The sequence below is a fragment of the Brassica rapa genome, chromosome A02 (assembly GCF_000309985.2).
Source record: "Brassica rapa cultivar Chiifu-401-42 chromosome A02, CAAS_Brap_v3.01, whole genome shotgun sequence".
In the NCBI taxonomy this organism is placed as follows: Eukaryota; Viridiplantae; Streptophyta; class Magnoliopsida; order Brassicales; family Brassicaceae; genus Brassica; species Brassica rapa.
In genome coordinates, this window is record NC_024796.2 from 24,149,405 (window position 1) to 24,169,483 (window position 20,079).

At 36.9% G+C, this 20,079-nt stretch overlaps 5 protein-coding genes across 6 annotated transcripts; 3 read left to right on the forward strand and 2 right to left on the reverse strand.

Moving 5' to 3' along the window:
* Positions 1-877: 877 nt before the first annotated feature.
* LOC103854055 (putative clathrin assembly protein At2g01600) lies at positions 878-4,172 on the forward strand. 2 transcript variants are annotated; one of them, XM_018656913.2, is made up of 15 exons: positions 878-1,138; positions 1,221-1,290; positions 1,362-1,459; positions 1,541-1,679; positions 1,760-1,887; positions 1,968-2,060; positions 2,171-2,221; positions 2,344-2,409; positions 2,492-2,557; positions 2,648-2,728; positions 2,809-2,889; positions 2,973-3,161; positions 3,251-3,329; positions 3,405-3,520; positions 3,649-4,035. In XM_018656913.2, exons 1-15 carry the CDS (start codon positions 1,049-1,051, stop codon positions 4,033-4,035), a joined length of 1,734 nt encoding a protein of 577 aa, XP_018512429.2. In that variant the 5' UTR covers positions 878-1,048. The 2 variants fall into 2 exon arrangements, with proteins under 2 accessions (XP_018512429.2, XP_018512428.2); XM_018656912.2 differs by having other exon boundaries at positions 1,362-1,679; positions 3,649-4,172.
* Positions 4,173-5,537: 1,365 nt separating this feature from the next.
* On the forward strand, positions 5,538-6,491 carry LOC103854054 (HMG-Y-related protein A). Its single transcript, XM_009130972.3, is given in 2 exon segments — positions 5,538-5,799; positions 5,878-6,491. Coding segments are annotated over 2 exon segments (489 nt in total). The 5' UTR covers positions 5,538-5,706; the 3' UTR covers positions 6,274-6,491.
* Positions 6,492-7,647: 1,156 nt separating this feature from the next.
* LOC103854053 (pectinesterase inhibitor 11-like) lies at positions 7,648-12,042 on the reverse strand. The gene has a single exon (XM_033283816.1). The coding sequence runs from the start codon at positions 8,490-8,492 to the stop codon at positions 7,869-7,871; it is 624 nt and encodes a 207-aa protein (XP_033139707.1). The 5' UTR covers positions 8,493-12,042; the 3' UTR covers positions 7,648-7,868.
* Positions 12,043-13,118: 1,076 nt separating this feature from the next.
* On the forward strand, positions 13,119-14,438 carry LOC103854052 (F-box protein SKIP28). Its single transcript, XM_009130970.3, has 3 exons — positions 13,119-13,546; positions 13,662-13,898; positions 13,972-14,438. The coding sequence occupies exons 1-3, from the start codon at positions 13,199-13,201 to the stop codon at positions 14,284-14,286; spliced, it is 900 nt and encodes a 299-aa protein (XP_009129218.1). The 5' UTR covers positions 13,119-13,198; the 3' UTR covers positions 14,287-14,438.
* On the reverse strand, positions 14,400-17,325 carry LOC103854051 (glucan endo-1,3-beta-glucosidase 3). Its single transcript, XM_009130969.3, has 4 exons — positions 16,906-17,325; positions 14,960-16,213; positions 14,858-14,885; positions 14,400-14,791 (listed from the first exon to the last, which is right to left on the reverse strand). Exons 1-4 carry the CDS (start codon positions 16,961-16,963, stop codon positions 14,638-14,640), a joined length of 1,494 nt encoding a protein of 497 aa, XP_009129217.1. The 5' UTR covers positions 16,964-17,325; the 3' UTR covers positions 14,400-14,637.
* Positions 17,326-20,079: the final 2,754 nt, after the last annotated feature.

Genomic DNA, 20,079 nt, shown 5'->3' on the forward strand with positions numbered 1-20,079 from the left:
AGTTTAGGATTTATCCTAGAGTTTAGGGTTTATCCAAAGGTTTAGGATTTAGGATTAAGGGTTTAGGGATTAGAATTTAGGGTTTAGGGTTTAATGTTATGCTGACGACGTAAAATATTTTTTTTTGTAATTATTTTTTTTTTTACCTTTTAATTTTAAAAACATAATATAATTTGACAATATTTTGTTTCTTTTTTTAAAAGATATCAAATACTCCCTCTGTTTTTTATTGTAAGTAGTTTAAGCAAAATTTGTTTGTTTCAAAATATAAGTAGTTTTCATAATTTTAAGTAACTTTTACTTTTATTGGGTATAGTGTTACCAATCAAATAATATATGCTTATTTATGATTGGTTTAACTACACCTAATTTATATATCAAATGCTACTTTTGAAAAAATTAATAACTTTCTTAATATTTGTACATTCATCTAAAACTACTTACAATAAAAAACAGAGGGAGTATAAAATAAGACAATCTTATTGGTTGGTGAACCTAGAGGTTCACCCTAGGGGGTGGACCTAAGAATAAGTCAGAGGGAAATATCCCTTCCTATAATCTCTACAAAGCTTCAATGTGTATTGTGTATACTAAAAAGATTGCATAGGTGGCTTTGAGATTTTATATTCAAAAGGGCTGTACAAATCCAGAGGAGCAGATTCGAGTCTTATTAGTAAGGTCATCATTAGTCCTGTCAGAAATTTCCGGATATAAATATCATAATTACCATTTATGCTTTGCGTGAACTTTAATCACCAAATCATATTTTGAACAAATAACTAACATTTTTATTATGGATTTATATCACTTTAAATTTCGTGTATATAAAAATTAATTTTATTAATACAGTAATATAATAAAAACAACAGAAATTTCTTCTTTAAAGAAAATAGAAAACGGAATTATACATCGCATCGTCTCCTTTCTCTTTCTTTGGTTGGTCACTTGTGAGTTTTCCCGGAGGTTGAAGATTGGAGACAGAGACACGTCATCTCCGGATTCATCGGGAGAGTGAGTGAAGAGATCTGAAAGAGTCACCCTCCTTCCGATGGGAACGCTGCAGACATGGCGTAAAGCTTATGGAGCCCTAAAAGACACCACCAAAGTCGGCCTTGTCCGCGTCAACAGCGATTACGCCGTACGCGCTCTCCGATCATATCTTATTTAATCTTTCTTACGAAAAATATCTCTGAAAGATTCGATCTTTTTTCTTAAAATAGGATTTAGACGTTGCCATCGTCAAAGCCACCAACCATGTCGAGTGTCCTCCCAAAGATCGTCATCTCAGAAGTGAGTGATTCTGATTACTCGTGAAACCCCCTTAGATCTGCTTAAAAATCATTTCTTGATTGTTGTTGCAGAGATATTTGCTGCAACGGCGGTGACTCGTGCTCGAGCAGATGTTGCTTATTGCATTCACGCCCTTTCTCGCCGCTTGCATAAAACCAGAAACTGGACGGTACCCATTTGCTTTGAGACTCTGTTTGAGTCAAAAAAGCTTATTGCTTTATTTGTGTATTCTCTCTCTCTCTCTCTACAGGTTGCTCTGAAGACGCTGATTGTGATTCATCGACTTTTAAGGGAAGGAGATCCCACGTTCAGAGAGGAGCTACTTAATTTTTCGCAGAGAGGGAGGATTCTGCAGCTTTCTAACTTCAAAGATGATTCAAGTCCTATTGGTGAGTTGTGAGTTCTGTATGTGTGTTTGAATCAAAAGAGGTTCTTATAGTGTGTTTTTGTTTGTTTCTATCTCTCACAGCTTGGGATTGCTCAGCTTGGGTACGTACTTATGCGTTGTTTCTTGAGGAGCGGCTTGAGTGCTTCAGGGTTTTGAAATATGATACCGAAGCTGAACGTCTTCCTAAGGCTACCCCAGGGCAGGATAAGGTTTCAACTATTCCTTTACTTTGAGCTTTGTCTTGCGCTTAGGACTCTCTTTTCTGATGGTTTTGATTTTGGATTGGCAGGGGTACAGTAGAACCAGGGATTTAGATGGTGAAGAGCTCTTGGTGCAGTTGCCTGCTTTGCAGCAGCTTCTCTATCGTCTCATTGGTTGCAGGGTACTTTTTAATCTTCTTTTTGTGTACCTGATAATTTGTAGTGTTAAGCTGTCCCTGCAACTATGCATTTGCTGATCAATAAACTGTCTTGGTCGGTTACTTTTGTTCAGCCAGAAGGCGCTGCAAACCACAACCATGTTATACAATATGCACTTGCTCTGGTACGTGATAATGATCATGGTCATTAGACCGTTGTTTATATTTTGTTCTGCAAAGCTTTCTGTTCCATCTGGGAAAGAAAAAACTCAGAAAATTTCTTACACTCTTTGTGATGGAATGATAGGTGCTGAAGGAGAGTTTTAAAGTATATTGTGCTATCAATGACGGAATTATCAATCTCATTGACAAGGTCGGTCTAGTTGGTGTGTGTTGCAATCATAGTTATCATGTCTCTCTCTACCTACTCAGTTTCTCATTTATTTTATTTGCAGTTCTTTGAAATGCCAAAACACGAAGCCATGAGTTCCCTTGAAATATACAAGCGTGCTGGTCAACAGGTTTCATGTTGTTGGACTATTCTGTCTGCCTAGACTCCTCCACTTGTATAGGCACTTTCTTTACTAACGAGGGATAATGTATTCTTTCAGGCTCGTAGCCTTTCTGAATTCTATGAAGCCTGTAAAGGATTGGAACTCGCTAGGAATTTTCAATTTCCTGTACTAAGAGAGGTACCTGATGAGAGGACAACTTGAAGATGATTGCTTGTATCTGTTACTTATTACAGCATTTAATTTTTTGTATTCTCCAGCCTCCACAATCTTTTCTGAGTACAATGGAGGAGTATATTAAAGAAGCACCGCGTGCGGTAGATGCCCCAGCTGAGCCACTGGTATACACATTTTTTTTTCATATTGGTGATCTTTTGGCCTCTTTCTTTGGGTTTCAAGTGCTAATGAAGTTGTCTACATGCAGCTTCTAACTTATAGGCCTGATGATGGACTTCCTGACGAAGATCCTGAACCGTCTCATGAAGAACGTGAAGTTGTGTTGCCTTCAGATGATGTCGTTCTTGTATCTGAAGATACTGAACTTTCTCCCCCGCCTCCTCCTCCTTCAGCCAGCACTCAGTCTCAGAACATCATTGATACTGATGATCTACTGGTGAAGCTCCTATTATGTTTACTTTATGAGTACTGATCTCAGTTTTGCTTTGATATTCTTAACTTCTCTTTGTTTAATTTTCCACACAGGGTCTGAACTCTGGTGGTCCTGATGCATCAGCGATTGAGAACCAAAATGCACGTGCTTTAGCCATAATCCCAACCGATGGTGAGCTTCTTGTTACGTTGTCATTAATACCTTTTCCCCCATTGACTTACCTCTGTTCTTTGTCTCTCTGTCCAGATAACCCTGCAACACCACGTTTTGGTCACGCAAACGATTATGACCCATCAGGATGGGAGCTTGCACTGGTAACAACACCAAGCAACGATATATCTGCAGCCACCGATAGGCAATTGGTAAAAGCATTCTTCTCTCTCTCTTTTTTTTTAATGTTTTATAGTGTATGTGTTCACCACCATACCCCTTTGTTGGCTTAACCTCTTCCACTAACCATGTAATGTTGTGTGCATGAATATGTTAATAGGGTGGAGGCTTAGACACGCTTACACTGAACAGTCTATACGATGATGGAGCCTACATAGCCTCACAACGTCCTGTCTACGGTGCACCAGCTCCCAACCCATTTGAGGTCCATCATGACCCTTTTGCATCATCATCTAATGGCATTCAGACACCTCAGCAGCCGGCTGTCAACAACCCTTTTGGTGCTTACCAGCCAACTTATCATCATCAGGAACAGCAGCAACTACAGCTAGCACTCCCAAACCCCACAGCCAATAATAATCCATTTGGTGATTTCGGGGAATTTCCGGTTAACCCGGTTTCACAGCAGCCAAATACGAGCGGGTTTGGTGATTTTGCGGTTAACCAACCTAATAATAACCCCTTCCACAGCACTGGTCTGCTTTGATTTGTATCTTCATTGTTGTTATTTGTGAGTAATATAGAATCCCACATGTTTGGTTTGTTCTATCTGTTATCTTGTAGAATATATATATCATATTTGGGATATATGCATATATGAGTCAATCCCTTTATTTGCTCAAACACCGTTGGTAAATCTTCTTCGATTTGCTCAAACTCTGTCGCCGGACTTGAGGATTTCCACCCGCAAAATTTTTCTTATATCATTATTCAGCATGTAAGCACTCCGTTGAATGTTTGATGGATCGTCGTTAAAAGAAAATTGAGAAACTTAAGTTCCATCAACTTGAAGCTATTCTCTGGTGAGAAGCTCCACCATAGCCTGACATGTTTTGTTTGATCTTGTCTGTTATTTGAATGCAAATTGTTGCTATTTGTGAGTACCATAGATCCCACATGTTCGGTTTGATTTATCTGTTAATTCCTGTAGAATATATATAAATCATATTCGGGATAAATGCATATATATTTGAGTAAAACTAAAGGGCAATTGTCAATAATAGCAAAAATGACATTCATTAAAGGGTAAAATATCTCTAATACCCTTGGTTTAAAATTAAATAAACAAACAAAAATAAATAAAAATAAATAAAATAAAAATAAAAAATAAAAAAAAAATAAATTTTTTTTATAGTTTCAAATTATGTGTTTTCAGATTCGAAATTTTTATAATTTATTTTTGAAATTTTTTTTTTCGAAATTTTTTTTATTTTTTTTTGAATTTTTTTTTATAATTTAAAAATACTTTTTGAAACTTTTTTAAAAATTTTTATTTTTTATTTTAATATTTATTTTTTATAAAATTTTAAACCCTAATTCCAAAACCCCACCCCTTAACTCTAAACCCTAAGGTTTAGATTAATTAACCCAAGGGGTATAAGTGTATATTTACCTCTTTAATGAAACCTATTTTTGTGACTTTAAGCCTTGAGTGCTACTTTGGGAACAAAAACTTGGTTTGGTGCTATCCTAATCTTTTTCTCAAAACTAAATCCCTTTATTTGCATTTTTAAAATTATTATTATTATTATTTTTATTTTCCGTAACTGTATGCTACAAACCGATATGACGTGTCTCGAGGTTTCCTTTTTCCTACTTCATAGGAAACGTGTCGAGTTAAAAGTTTCAAAATATAGGGTAGTACCGTAAATTCACAAAAATTATCCGTTATCGGCTCGAGCCAAGTGAGCAATCCTGTGTGATAAAACATTCCTAAATCGTTAGATAAGCGTTCGTAATATTCAAACGCTAACCGTCCGATCTTCATAAAAAAAGATCCAGACTATGCAATTTATTGCAGATTACAGGAAATCCAGGTTTCAAGTCTTGGAAAGAGCGGTTTATTAAACAATTATGCAAATTACAGAGGAAAGGCTTGCAAGAGATCTTCAACATGGTGCAAGTAAATCTGGCCAGGCGTGGATCTTCATAAGACGGTTCAGGTGATGCAGTTAGGCGTAGGTCTTTATAAGGCAGATTGTATTGTCGGTTGTCGAATCGTCTATGTAATCTTTCATATATCATAATTGTAAGATCGTAATAAATCAGCGTTAAAAAAAAAAAACGTCCGATCAGCTTTCCATAACTTTTAATACTATTAAATTACAAGGCAGCAGAGCAGTACTCTTTCTTTCCTTGCACTGTTTTTGACGTGACGATGGAGAACGGGGTTGATCTTCAACAAACTCCAACGGACGAGCATCCGCCGCAGCTACAAGATCTTCCCTTCTCTCTCCCACCTTACCCTCGAGTATTATATAATTTCACCGTCTCAGATCTTGAAATTGTGTTTCCTCATCTGAATCGTTTTTGCTTTGTTGGTTTTCAGATGATAATGGAAGCGATCGAAGCGTCGAACGGATGCAACAAAACGGCGATCGTAAAGCACATCGAGTCAACTCAGATCACTTTGCCACCGTCTCACCTGACGCTTCTCAATTACCATCTCAACCGGATGAAACAGTCAGGGCGGATTGTGATTGTGAAAAACAATTACACGAAACCAGATCCAAATGCTCCTCCTAAGTGTGGCCGTGGCCGTCCTCCCAAACCGAAACCTGAGGGAGAAAACAAAGGCACCACCGGGAGACCACGAGGACGACCGCCCAAGAAGTAGAAGACCGATTCAGAGATGGTTAAAGACGCAGCGACGGGTGAAGCTAATGACGGTGAGCGTCGAGGGCGTGGAAGGCCACAACATGTGATGGTGCCTACTGGTTGTTAGAGTTACTCTCCAGCTTACGTTTTGATTAGATACTTTTTGTGTTATTTTAATTAAGGGGGTTGAGTAGAGAAAAAATGACAGTTTGAGAATGTAATTCGACTTTGCATGTGTTTGTTCATGTATAAAGTTTGGGTCTTTTTCATTTTTTGCTGAAAAAAATAATAAAACTTCTGATTTGATTTTGTAAAAAGGATTTAACAAATTGAATGTTGAAGAAATTATTAACACACTTCATTCGAAACAAGGGTATTTTTTGTTCTTTGCAGTTTGAGGGGAGAGACCAAAAAGAACAGTACTTGGAATTATTTTTGTTTTGTTATATTAATAACCAACAATTAGGCCTACCAACAATCATGCTTGAGCCTGCTGCTGCCCAAAAGAGGAAATTATATAACAAAAACTTAACACTGAAACAATAAACGTAAGCTGGTTTTAAAAGTATACAATCTCTTTAAAATAACAATATCCAAACAAGTATGTATAAGCCTTGCAAGTTCCAAGTTCCAACGATCTTAACATCTTTTCTCACAACCAACCAGTGGCATCTTCTTTCATATGCACACAATTACCGGCATGTAGTGAACAAAACCAGTGTGGATTCGGGACTCGGTGCAATCTCGTGAACCAAAGAGAAGACGTTTTGCTTCTCTTTTGGTTTGGAAGGACTTGAGTAAGTGGGCCCATTAACCGAAATTAAAACATAGTACAACAAAAAATATATGAATCGAGTATGAAGTATGAACACATCTCGGTCTTGCCGATATGTCCTACTCAGTAGTCAGTACTCATTTCATGGATCGAGAAAAGAAGAAAAAACCACACACCAAAACTTATAACCACTCCATATGATTGTGATCTATTCCTAACTATATTCATTTAAACCATATATCTATGTGTATAGTATAACATATTTATATATGTTGAGATATATTTTCGTATAAAACATGTTACATGTAGTAATTTTAGATATTCGAACTCATTTACAGAAAAGGGAAAATATTCGAGAATGCATGATGATAAACGCTGATAAACACAATTTCCCCTTTTTACATCATAGAGCATGATAACACTACTAAATTGTGATTTAACAACAAATCTTTTTTTTAGCTATATAAGCCTTACCTTATTGTGATATTTTTTTTTTTTTGCAGAAATAAGCTTTATTTGTCGCCTTGCGGGGATTATCTTTATTGGTGGTCTTTGCCTTGCTCAAGTACCGTACAAAGGCTCGCATTACACTTAAATGCCTTCGCTAAACGAGGAGGACGAGTCAGGCTGAGGGTTAGCTTTATACTCTGCGACTGTAGTTTGTTTTTACTATTTTGACCATGCATATATGTATATATAATATATCCATAGGTTCACAACTTCACATGATGAATAATAGCTAATGTTGCCTAATAAATCACACGAAAAATCTGGCAATATAACATGTATCCAAATCCACACTGAACTCAACTATGAAATATTTATAATTAAAAGTTTAAAACCCATAGTATACTAAATTATCAAAAGAAATATTTAACAAAGTAAAGAAAATCATCAGAAGAAACATTTAAATTAAAAGTTAAAAAAAACTCTTTCATGATCTCATCTCATGGAGCTCCATTATTGGCATAACTGTTAACAAGCGCAAGAGCATTACTAGTTAACCTCTTCAGATTATTCACCCGATCATAAACAGCCGTCTTGGTCCCTCCAGCTTCATCCATTTCCTCATATTCGTCCGTACATGTATCCTCATACGTCAATGCTGCACTCATATACGTCTGCACATCACTCATCTTGAACCTAAACCTCTCCACAGAAGACGGAGCCGCACCAATGCCTACTCCGCGGCTAATGTTGCGTAGTGTTCGGAGAGAATCTCTCATCTCGTCGAGTGCGTCTTTAAGGTAAGAAGCACAGTCTTTGACTTTGGTTGCTGAGCGCGAGAACTTGGAAAGCAAAATAGCCGTTGATTTAGCTTTTGAAATGGTAACTCCGATAGCGAGTTTTGCTAGCCTCGCAGGACTGTTTTGAACGGCGGAGGCGTAGCCGGCGAGAGAGTTGAAGCAGAGGACTGGGTATAGAGTAGCGTTGCAGCTTGTTCGGATGAAAATTAGATCGTTGGTTGTTGAGTTCAGTTGTGGAGGAGAATGAACGTCTGAGATTGATGGGGAAATGAAGAGAAAGGTGGTGAAGAGGAGCAACGTCGCCGTAAGATTTTGGCTTACCATCTTCACTATAGTTTTAGAGTTTCTTTGCTGTTTTTCCTTCTTGTTCTGGCAAAGAGTTTAGTTGAATGGTTGGCTGTTTATGTAGGCAGCATAAAGTTTATTTGACAATTTTGCCCATCCGTTTGTGGAATTTACTAAATTACCAGTAGTAACATACTGCTCTCTCCGTACCCAAAAGTATGATTTTCTAGAGTTATTTTTTGTTTCAAAATAATATATTTTCTAGAATTTTAAAGTATTTTTAATGGTTAATAACGATAAGTTATATATATTCTAAAAAATATTAATTAAAAATATTTGAATTGATTAAATACTATTAGTTGATAATTAATTGTAAATATTTATTATATTTTTAATATGCGTAAATATTAAATAATAAGATATTTCTTTCTAGAGGGAAGGAGTAGCTATCAATCTATATTAAGATCATATTTAAAGTAAATTTTAGATATGTTGTCTTGTCGTGTAAAATATGTAACGTTAATTAGTTCTAGGTACTTTAACATCTTTATAGAAAAATAAGCTAATCTAACAATTTGCTTTAACAAATAGTATTAAAAAGTTTAATGGGGGCAAGTGCATCCACACCTTTTTTTACTAGATTCCGCTCCTGGTTGCTACTAATCATTTTGTCTGATATATGTTGAGTTTATTGATTATGTTTTAGCCTTTTAGGCTAATATATTTTCACATACCATGATGATCAGCTACATCGTAAAGGAACTGTAGACTTAATTATGTACTCAGCATTGTTTTATACTGCGTCACAAATGCTCGATACTCTATATATTGGAGATCAAAGCAGTAGTTAAGAAGTTTATTTCCGTATTTCATAGAGATTGGCCTACTTTCTTTTCTTTTGCGATTATAGGATGCTTTTTTCCATCTGCCTTACCAAAAGTATTACGTTAATTAGAGAAAAATTCGGTCACGCAACAGTTAAATAAACACCATTCATCCCAAAATCATTTATTCATTTTTGGCTTTGAATCTTCAATTAATATGATTTTCGTCGATTACATTTGGAAATCTTAACATTTTCATACAAAAATCATAATTGTGTGGCACCGTCTATTTATGTGGAACTAACCATCCAATCTATCAAATTAGTGCCCATATAAGATGTGAAGTATCGTTATGTGGGATGTTTTGTCAAGAATGTGATGGGGGTATACGTAACAACTTCTGTTGTCTTCTTTTAGAAAACATCCATCGCCATTATCTATGAGGACTGAGGAGGGTCACTTTTTAAAAAACACCATTAAATGAAAAACATAATGATGAGCTGAGTTAATTATGGACTTTAACTTTGGTAGAAATTTGTGGCGAGATTGGCTCAAAATCTACGCTCAATTACTTCAACAAGAAAATAAAATTAGAGTACATAACGATATAGACGCAGGCCACATGGGAACCACTTATTCCTATGACGTTCCCTTTTGTTCCAACAGCTTTCTTTTAATCAACTAACCACCTTTGACCTTTTTAACTAACAATCCCGATCAAACTATTTTGAGAAAAACGAATGATATTTCTAATACTTAAAAAAGAAAACTGATGCTAAATTTTTAGTTTGATGGTTCGCGATTTTGGATGGGAACACTCGAAGTTAGTTTGTAAGGGTCAAATGAAAAATGTCAAAAAGGATAAATAACCACCTATAATCATATCCAATTAGTGTTCGAACGCCGTGAATTGTGGCAGCATAAATGATTATTGTTTAAAGGCGTGATTTGTTCTTGAAAAAAAAAATTGTCATGCAAGCATTTTGAATTTTGAAGTAATCTTCGATGACTTTTCTTTCTTTCATGGATATGTTGCTGTCTACAATACTACGTAGACAGTTATTTGAAACCCAGTTGTTAATGTTACTAGCATATCACCAGTAATTCTAATCCAAGTCTGCAGGATTTATGTTCTTGACAAAAACAAATCCTTATTATGGCTGAAAAAAATATTTTCTTTATGTTTTAGCAAGAAAAATATGGTCGAAAGTATAATCATTTATGTACTAAATTGATTTTACAACCTTTTCGTTTTTGTTTCTCGTCAGCAATATCTTATGATGAAAAAGGAAATTGTGTAATTAACATTACAAAAATAAAACAAGAGCACACAGTTTACAATGTTTAGATGACACTATAAGGACGAAAGTCTACCATAGCCGTCGTTCGCTGAAACATCATACACTAATAGCAATTCTTTACACCAAGAAAACTTAAACTTGTACTTAGACCAAACTAAGCTGATGATGTCTTTACTGAAGAGGGCGAGAAAATGATGTTTCCAATAGTGATGATGGACATCCGTGAATGTCTATGGCTTCAGCTTTCATTGAAGTTTAGGCATGTTGTAGACTTGCAGTGAAGAGATGCCTTTAATAAATTTTATTTTTTCACTTTGGAGTCATGTTCCTTAGGTATATAGTTTCCTTAGGCTATGAACCAGAACAATGTAAATTAGTTACTCATGCTCCTAAACAATGTGGCGGGCCTTGTTTGATAGCCAGGGACAGAGGACCGATACGTGGCAATACGTGACTAGTCTGGACTATTTTTGTGGAGTCAAGATACCCCTGTATAATTAAAAAAAAAATAGCAGATAGGACAAGTGGTCATTGAACTTTAGGCATGTTGTAGACTTGCAGTGAAGAGATAATAATTTTTTTCTTCACTTTGGAGTCATGTTCCTTAGGTATACAGTCTCCTTAGGCTATGAACCAGAACAATGTAAATTAGTTCTTAACTCATGCTCCTTAACAATGTGGCGGGCCTTGTTTGATAGCAGATAGGACAAGTGGTCCCTAAATTTTTTATATAATTTATTTTGTAACACCAAAAAATGTATACTCTCTATAAAATTTAGCAATATAAAACTTGTGACAATGTAAAAATATTAGTTTAGAACCGGCACTAAATGTGGTTGGATTGTTTTGCATGAAATGATCATCCTATACCAACAAGATGTTGACTTTAAGTCTAATATGCATCAACAAAGCAATACAAGTTATTTATTACCTTAAAAAAGAGTTATTACCTCACGTTGCATGTATTTAACGTTTTGTAACGATCTTATTGGCGTGGATTGTAAGTTATAAATTGCATTATCTATCTAAGACAATCACTTTATGATATTCAAATATTTGTGGAAAAACATATTTTTCATAAATAATGTCATTTTAACATTTTTCCTTGTATTCAACATTTTTGACAAAATGTGACTAACACAAAAAAAAATTAAACACTGTAATCTGTAGTGTTGAACTTTTATACTCTACTTACTTTAAAGCTGTAAGCCGAAGGAATGTAATTTTTAACTCTTAGTGTTGTTGGCAACAACAAAACAATCAATAAAATATTTCTCATTGTTACCGTTTTCTGTAGGTCTGGACACATATATTCAGAACTGAAATAAATATCAGAATGACGAATCTTATATTTTCGGACTGAAACTGAATTAAGAACTAAATGAGTATCCAATATTTTAAAATATAGATTAAACTCTTAAAAGGGCAATTGTCAATAATAGCACCTTTTGAAGTTTATATCTCAAAAATAGCACTAGAAGGAGAAAGTCACAAAAATGACATTCATTAAAGGGTAAAATATCTCTAATACCCTTGGTTTAAAATTAAATAAATAAATAAAAATAAATAAAATAAAAATAAAAATAAAAAAAAATAAAAAAAAAAAAGAAATTTTTTTTATAGTTTCAGATTATATGTTTTCAGATTCGAAATTTTTATAATTTTTTTTTTGAAATTTTTTTTTGAAATTTTTTTTGAAATTTTTTTTTGAAATTTTTTTTATTTTTTTTTCAAATTTTTTTTTTATAATTTAAAAATACTTTTTGAAACTGTTTTTAAAATTTTTATTTTTTATTTTAGTATTTACTTTTTATAAAATTTTAAACCCTAATTCCAAAACTCCACCCCTTAACTCTAAACCCTAAGGTTTGGATTAATTAACCCAAGGGGTATAAGTGTATATTTACCTCTTTAATGAAACTTATTTTTGTGACTTTGAGCCTTGAGTGCTACTTTGGGAACAAAAACTTGGTTTAGTGCTATTGTAGTTTTTTTCTCTTCTTAAAAATATAATTACATTTTTTTTATATAATAAAAAATTCTAAAAATAATATTTTTAAACTGATTTATCCAAATATTTAAATTTATCTAAAGTATTTCATATTTTTATCCGAACAATTTGAGTTATCCAATGTTCTGATCCATATTATCCGACATTATTCGAAAAACCAAAATTGACACGGAAGCGAATTGGACCCAAACTTTTTTTAAAATTGGTATAGCCAGTTTTCTAATTTGCTAATCAACCGAATTCAAAACTAAAATAACTTAACCATTATCAAACCAAATCTTGTAAATACATGAATGGTTCTAAATCTCTAAACAAATATTAAAAACTAAAATACTTTTTCCGAATCGAACTGATCCGCTATTGTTTAACAAGAATACAATCATAAGCGATAGTTGTTGGGACTCATCAGTATCAGTTATATGAGCTTTAGGCCCAGTCTATTCTAATTCACAATAAATTTTGGGCTCAGAAAACAGCCCAAATAGCTCTGAGCGAGCAAATTTATTTGAACCTTTTGTTTCTGTCCTTTGTAATGATTAATCGCTTAAAAGATAAGGAAAAAAGAGAGAAATTAAGGATACATTTAGAAACAGACAACCGCTGATAAACATGAGGACGGAGGAGAAAGAAGACGAAGAAGAAGAAGAACAATGGCCATCATCAAGATCAGCTCACGAGGTTTTACTAATTGTTCTTCCATATCTCCACTCACTCTTCGAGCTTCTCTCCATGACCGGCGTTTCACGGTCCTTAAGAGACGCGATCAGAGACGAAACAGCTTTATGGACAAAGATCGTTGTTGAACCATCGCTAAGCTCTCGTCTAACCGATGATATTCTATGGGACATCACTTCCAAATCCGCCGGAAAATTAAACACTCTGATTCTCCGACAGTGTCTTAGGATCACCGACAAGGGACTTCGACGTGTGGTGGACGCAAATCCTCTCATAAGAAAGGTAATTCTGATTGAATCATAACGAAACCACTAGTTTCCGACAAAGAATTTAAGTTTAGCTGTTTTGTCTGAAGAAATGATCTGTCTGTGTGTCTGAATGAACTCTGTTTTCAAAGATAATTGTGCCCGGATGCACTGAACTGACTCCAGAAGGGATCATTGGATGTGTTGAAAGCTTGTCAAAGAACAATCATAACGTGGAGACACTTCACATCAACGGCGTACATCGCTTCACTAAAGACCATCTCTCAGCACTCTCCACTCACCTTCCTCACGAGGGCGCCATAGATGTCGAGGTCTGTCCCAAATGTGACCTAGTCAAGATGATTCCCTCATGCTCAAGAGCGTCATGTGTAAGTACACTGAATCTTTGTATAAGAGTAGATATAATTGGAGTTTAACATTGTGTATTTTCTTGGTTTGAAGAACCGTGGGAGAAGGCAAGAACGAAAGTGCAGGGGATGCTGGTTCTGCGTCCCTAGATGCACGGAGTGTGCAGTGTGCCTCGGATCAGACACTGAGATTCAAGAAGCAGCCTGCGGTGGCGACAGTCTGTGTCTCGAATGTTGGCTCGTGCTTCCGAAGTGCAGGTTCTGCAATAAACCATATTGCACAAGTCACAGTAGTCTGCGACATGATATTGCAACCAATGATTCTTCGTCTCCGCCCATGTTTGAATGCCAAGCTTGTCACTACAGGGCAGGTACAAACCCATACGACGCTTTCGACTATCAAATCTAAAAAAAACTTGTTTTTAAAGCCATACTTGTTACTACGTACAATCTTTGTTCATGGTTTGTATGAAAACATTGGAGTACAAAATATTATGAGACATTCATTGTGTAGAAAGCAAAAAAGAATCAAGCTTTCAACACAGAGATTAGTTACAACCATCCATGATCCTGTAGCCGAACATACAGGCTACCCTTAAGCGAACTCCCCTTAAAGGAGAATGATGAACAAAACTGGGTAGACAAAACTAGACATGGAGAGAGAACAGAACCAATGAGCTCTTTTTGTCTCAAGCGTTGCAAGAAAAGAAGTTAAAATTAACAAACAAGAACTAGGAGGAGTTGTTCTTCTCCGAGTTTTCTACAAGAATACTAAGGCAATGAGCAGTAAAAGCGAGAGGAATGTTAAGTTAACAAAGGAAGCTTGAGGGTGTGGGAAGCAGCCAGAGGTAGTGGAGTTCGCTGAAGGAGCCAACGCCGTTGTGTTGTGTCCAAGTGTCTGATTGCTCTTAGCACTGCAAAACATAGCAAACGTTGGTACAAAACCTGTGAGGGAAAGATATAATCTTAAGTTAAGTTACCTTCCAGGGAACACGCACGTTCCTCTACCTGCATAGAGAATCAATCAATACAATGTTTCAGAAACATTTAATCTCTTATGCATAGAGAGGTTTTGACATTACTTGGATCAGTGGATGTAACCGTAGCAACTCCTTTAAAGTCACAGCTCCCGGAAGCTTTCCCCATCTTCTGGTAATAAGCATTAAACGCATAACTAGAATGCGCAGCCACATCATCAGGCTCATAACACGCCTCACCCTGCATCAACTCCGAACAATCAACCTTCCCAGGCCCACAAGCCCAGTCCAGAGCCGCCTGAAGCATCTTCTTATCAACCTTCTCCTTGGCTACACAAAACGTCTGGTTCGTAGTATCATTCGCCAGAATGGCCCCCGCGCCAGCCAAACGCAGCGTGTAGACCGGCGTCCCGTTCGTGTGAAACAGCCCCCAGTTCTTCTCAGACAATGGTCCGGGCCTCGTGTCCTCGTTGTAAAGCTCGTAGATGTAGGTAGCTACCGCGGTCCCGGGGTGTTTCGGCGTCCCGGTCTTGTTGATCACGTGCTGTATCAAGTTGCTATTGTAAGTGTTCGCATTCTCTACAGTCGCATCGTGCTCCGGACCGTCTCCTTTCGACGGCCAGCCGGACTCGGTAACCACTATGGGGATGTTGGTGAAGTTGAGGTAAGACATAGCGAAGTAAGCCGCGTCCACAATAGCATCGAACACGTTTGTGTAATGTAGCAACGTGTTGGCGTCTACAGCTTCTTTATTGGCTTGGAGAGGCTGGAACAGCGCGTAGTCTAACGGTATAACGCCGTTAGACTGCACGTAGTCGAAGTAAGGGTAGACGTTAAGCATCAGTGGGGACCCTGTGGACTGGAGGAACTCGAGGAGAGGGACGATGACCGGATCCCAAGTCTTGTTGAAGAAGGCCTGAGAAGGAGGGAAAGAATCAAGAATAATGGTCGAAGCGTGGGGAGTTGAGACTTTGATCTGACGGTCGAGGTTGGCTGTTACGAGAGCGGCTTGGATGTACTTGAGGGCGGAGACGAGGACGGGAGCTGCGTTGGGTAAGGAGGTTAGGACTTCTGAGCCGACGGCTATCGCTGTGATGTTGGTGGCGGGGTAATAAGCGGCCACGTTTCTAGTGACCCAGTTGGCTGCGGTTGCGTTTGACTGGCTGATGCCGAGGAGCTGGTCGTTAGGGACCGAGATGATGAGTTGGATGCCTGTGTGGGCGAAGGCAAGGAGCATAGAGCGGTCTGCGTCGTAGAGACGGACGCGGTTGATGTTTTGTGATTTGAGGAGGGTTACTACTTGTGTTGGACTTGGCATGTCTGTGACTTCTGTTCCGATGTTAACACCGATTAAAGAATCTGAAAATAGATATTTTAAAAACGAAAATATTAGTAGCATATAGTATTTGTGAATTCATGTATCAGTACAATTCGCATGAAAATCAGCCAATTGGTCGGTCCATTTCTCAATAAAAAACGTTTAGAAAATCAAATGCTCAACGCAAAAAAGTCATAAAGTTTCTAAGTATGTGCAAACACTACAGACGATATTGCCCTTGGAAGTAAGACTATGAGTTCAACAGGCTCCGAGGACATTTTAGTCAAGTTGTACTTTCTCAGAAGAGAGTACTGGAAGCATATGAGCTGGGATGCAATATCTTGAGATTCTCATTCTCATTAAAGAGATGGAAGCTTGTCAAAGTTAAAGAACTAAGAATATTAATCTCTTTTCTTTCTCTTTGCAAGTTAAAGATGAAATGAAAAATATGCCCAGAATCTAGAATCGAACATATAAAAATAAATTCCCTGAAAATATCAGATATTTCTATGTATTATTAACCAAGATTAGCATTAAGTAAGCACAACGAAGAACACATTTGCTAATTAGCAAAACATATTATAAAAGACAGTGTATTACAGAGAGATCTCTTCTCCAGCGAAAGAACACACGAAGAAACAGACAAAACATAAAGATTCCATATTTTTTTACTAAACAATTAGGTTTTAGTTGATTTGAAGATTCATGTGAAATAAGTTTCAGAAATATTTACCTTGGGAGAGAGCAGAGCTTGCAAATAGGAAAAGGAAAAGGAGAAGAAGGGCAGCCATGGGTGGAGCTTACAAATCTTGGAGATGCTTTGATTTGCTTCTGAAGCATAAAGACAAGACAAGTCTCGAGGTTCTCTCAAGTAGTAGCCCACGAGAACAAAATCCAACCAAGACAAATAAATATAGATAAAAAATAGATATTAAAAAAAAAGTGAGAGAAAGAACAAGTTCGCTTCAAAAGATTTATATATAACTGAAGCCTAAAGGCTAAAGCTGGGTTTCTGAAAAAGATGTATCGTACCACAAAATAATTAATTGTTTTTGGTGGAGAGAAATGCTTTTGTTAATTTATTTTCGTCTAAAAGATCTTTTGTAAATCATCTTTTCAATAAATGTTGTTCTAAGGTCGACAAAAAATAGAATAAGTGTTATAGGATTCTTTTTTCCTTATGATAAAAGAATAAATTATATTGTATTTATTGGCAGTGTTTTAATTATTCATGGCTTCTGCTGTAGTGACAGTAAATCACAGTTGATTCGGTTCAACGGTCATCTATGCAATTTTATTTTATTTCGAATCATTGGTTCTTTTAATTTTGTACTCTACGAGTAATGTTTCTGTTTATTTTTTTCATACAAATAATTTGTTTCTTTTTTTAATATATGAGAGATTCCTAAATCTTTTACAGGCTGGATTTTTTTTGTTGCTTTGTGAATCTTTTGTTGCTCATTTTCTTTTTTTTTTGTTACTTTCTTCTTGCCATTTCGGGTCTTTATAAGGTTCGTATTTCTAGATTTCAACTTGAATACATCGTCAAGAAAAAAAAAAGCATCAGCCCAGCCCGGCAGAGTTTTTTTCGGAGTTGTCCTTTACAAATTTGAAACCACCGTATGCAGATTGCAGAGATAGTCGGACCTCTCTATATTAAGGGTGGTCAGAGCATGTTTATTGCTAACAACCTTTAGAGTTGCTTAATGAATTTTTAAGTATTAAAAATAAAGCTAAGCAACAAATTAAGAAACACTTAATGAAATTGGTTTATTGGTAGTTGCTTAACTTAAGGTGCTTAACAATAAAAAAATATTAAATTTATTTTTAAACATAATTTTTTTATAAAAGATAAAATTTATTAAGTTAAAAAAACATAGTTAAACATAACATTTCAAACATAAATTTTAAAAAACAAACATAAAAGCATGGAAACAAAGATTATTAAAACAAACGATAATAGTTTGAACGAGACATCGAAACTCAGTTGGTATCTTGATCATGTCCAAATTTACGCCAAATATGTTCAACCAAATCACCTTTCAGTTGTTGATGTGCTTGTCTATCACGAATCCTTGTTCGAACACCCATCTGATTAGCGATATTTGTAGGGATATTGTTGAATGTGAACTATAACTTAGGCATATATCATTAGGAGAATGATGAGACGAGTCTTAGCTCTCACGGACTTAGTGTATTAGACAAATCTGGTTTTAGTTGATTTCCGGTTTAATGGGTCAATGCCGGTTTGTTTTAAGAACCTAAATGTTAGTCCGGTTAAGTGTACATCCTCGGTGATATATAAGAGGGTAAATAGAGAGCTGAGATGTTATCGTTGTTCTTATTCTTCTAGTGTCAGCAAGTTGTATTGAGCTCAGGGTTGTTGAGCTTGATTATTGTTCTAGTGGATTGCTGGATTGAGGTCTGGCCCCAGTGATTAGTTCTCCACATCGGAGAGATACACTGGGTAAACAAACCTGTGCGCCGTGTTCTTTAGCTCGTTTAGTTCTCTTGGTTCTTGATAGATCAAACGAGTGAGAGAGAGAGTGCGTTAAGATCAAGATACAATCGCAAGATTGAGTAACTTGACGCGTGAGATCGGAGATCAGGTTGTAACAAGTGGTATCAGAGCCTCGCTGTTCGAGATCGGGTTCGAGATCGGGTACGATGTCGATGACGAAGACGAAGACGACGACTCGAGCGGAGGTGGAGCGATTCGACGGAACCGGTGATTTCTCGCTGTGGACTATTAGGATGATGGCGCACTTCGGAGTCTCCGGATTGAAAGAAGTCGTACTCTCAGACGACTTCGAGATCGAAGCACCGGCAGCTAAAGAAGAAGGCAAGAAATCAGATGGTGACGATGATGGAGACAACGATGATAAGGCTGAGAAACCGACGAAGAAGATCGTGGATCCAATCAAGGTGGAAAAGGATGATCGAGCAAGGGATATGATTATCCTGAACATTAGCGACCATGTACTTCGGAAGATCAAGCACTGCGTCACGGCGGCGTCGATGTGGTCGCTTCTTGAACGTCTATACATGTCCAAGTCCCTCCCAAACAGAATCTTTGTACAATCTCAGTTCTACACATTCAAGTGTGACGGGTCGAAGACCATTGATGTGAACGTTGATGAGTTCTTGAAGATAGTGACTGAGATGAGTAGCTTGAATGTGAGCGTCACTGATGAGATCCAAGCCATAGTGTTTCTTAGCTCGCTTCCAGCGAGTTATGATCAACTAAAGCACACATTGAAGTACGGCAAGGAATCAATCACTCTAGAGGAAGTGATCTCAGCTGCAAGGTCAAAGCAGAGAGAGATTAATGAGAGTAACAAAGGTGAAAAGAGCTCAACAACAGCTCTATATACCAGTGATAGAGGAAGGTCAAGCCGAAGGGAGTCAAATGATTCGAGGAGTAGCAGACCACAGAGTAAATCTAAACAGAGGAAGGTTACACGCTGGTACTGCAAGAAGGAAGGGCATGTCAAGAAGGACTGCTACGCTAGGAAGAGGCGCATGGAAAATGACGAAAGTGATGGAGAAGTAGCAGTAGCTATTGAAGAAGTTGAGAGTATCAGTGCTCTACACACGTCTGTGGAGGAAGCACAGGATAACTGGGTTATAGACTCCGGATGCACCGACCATATGACCTGCAGACGAGACTGGTTCGTTGACTTCACAGAAGGAGGGCCAAGCAAGATATTACTTGGAGACTACCATTCGGTGGAAACTTCGGGACGTGGAACGATCCGACTAAACACAAAGGGAGGATCTGTTAAACTCATGAAAGATGTTAAATATGTACCCACACTCCGTAGAAATCTGATTTCTACCAGTACTCTTGACAGGTTAGGCTTCACACACTCTGGTGGAGATGGCAAGATATCATTCTATAAGAATA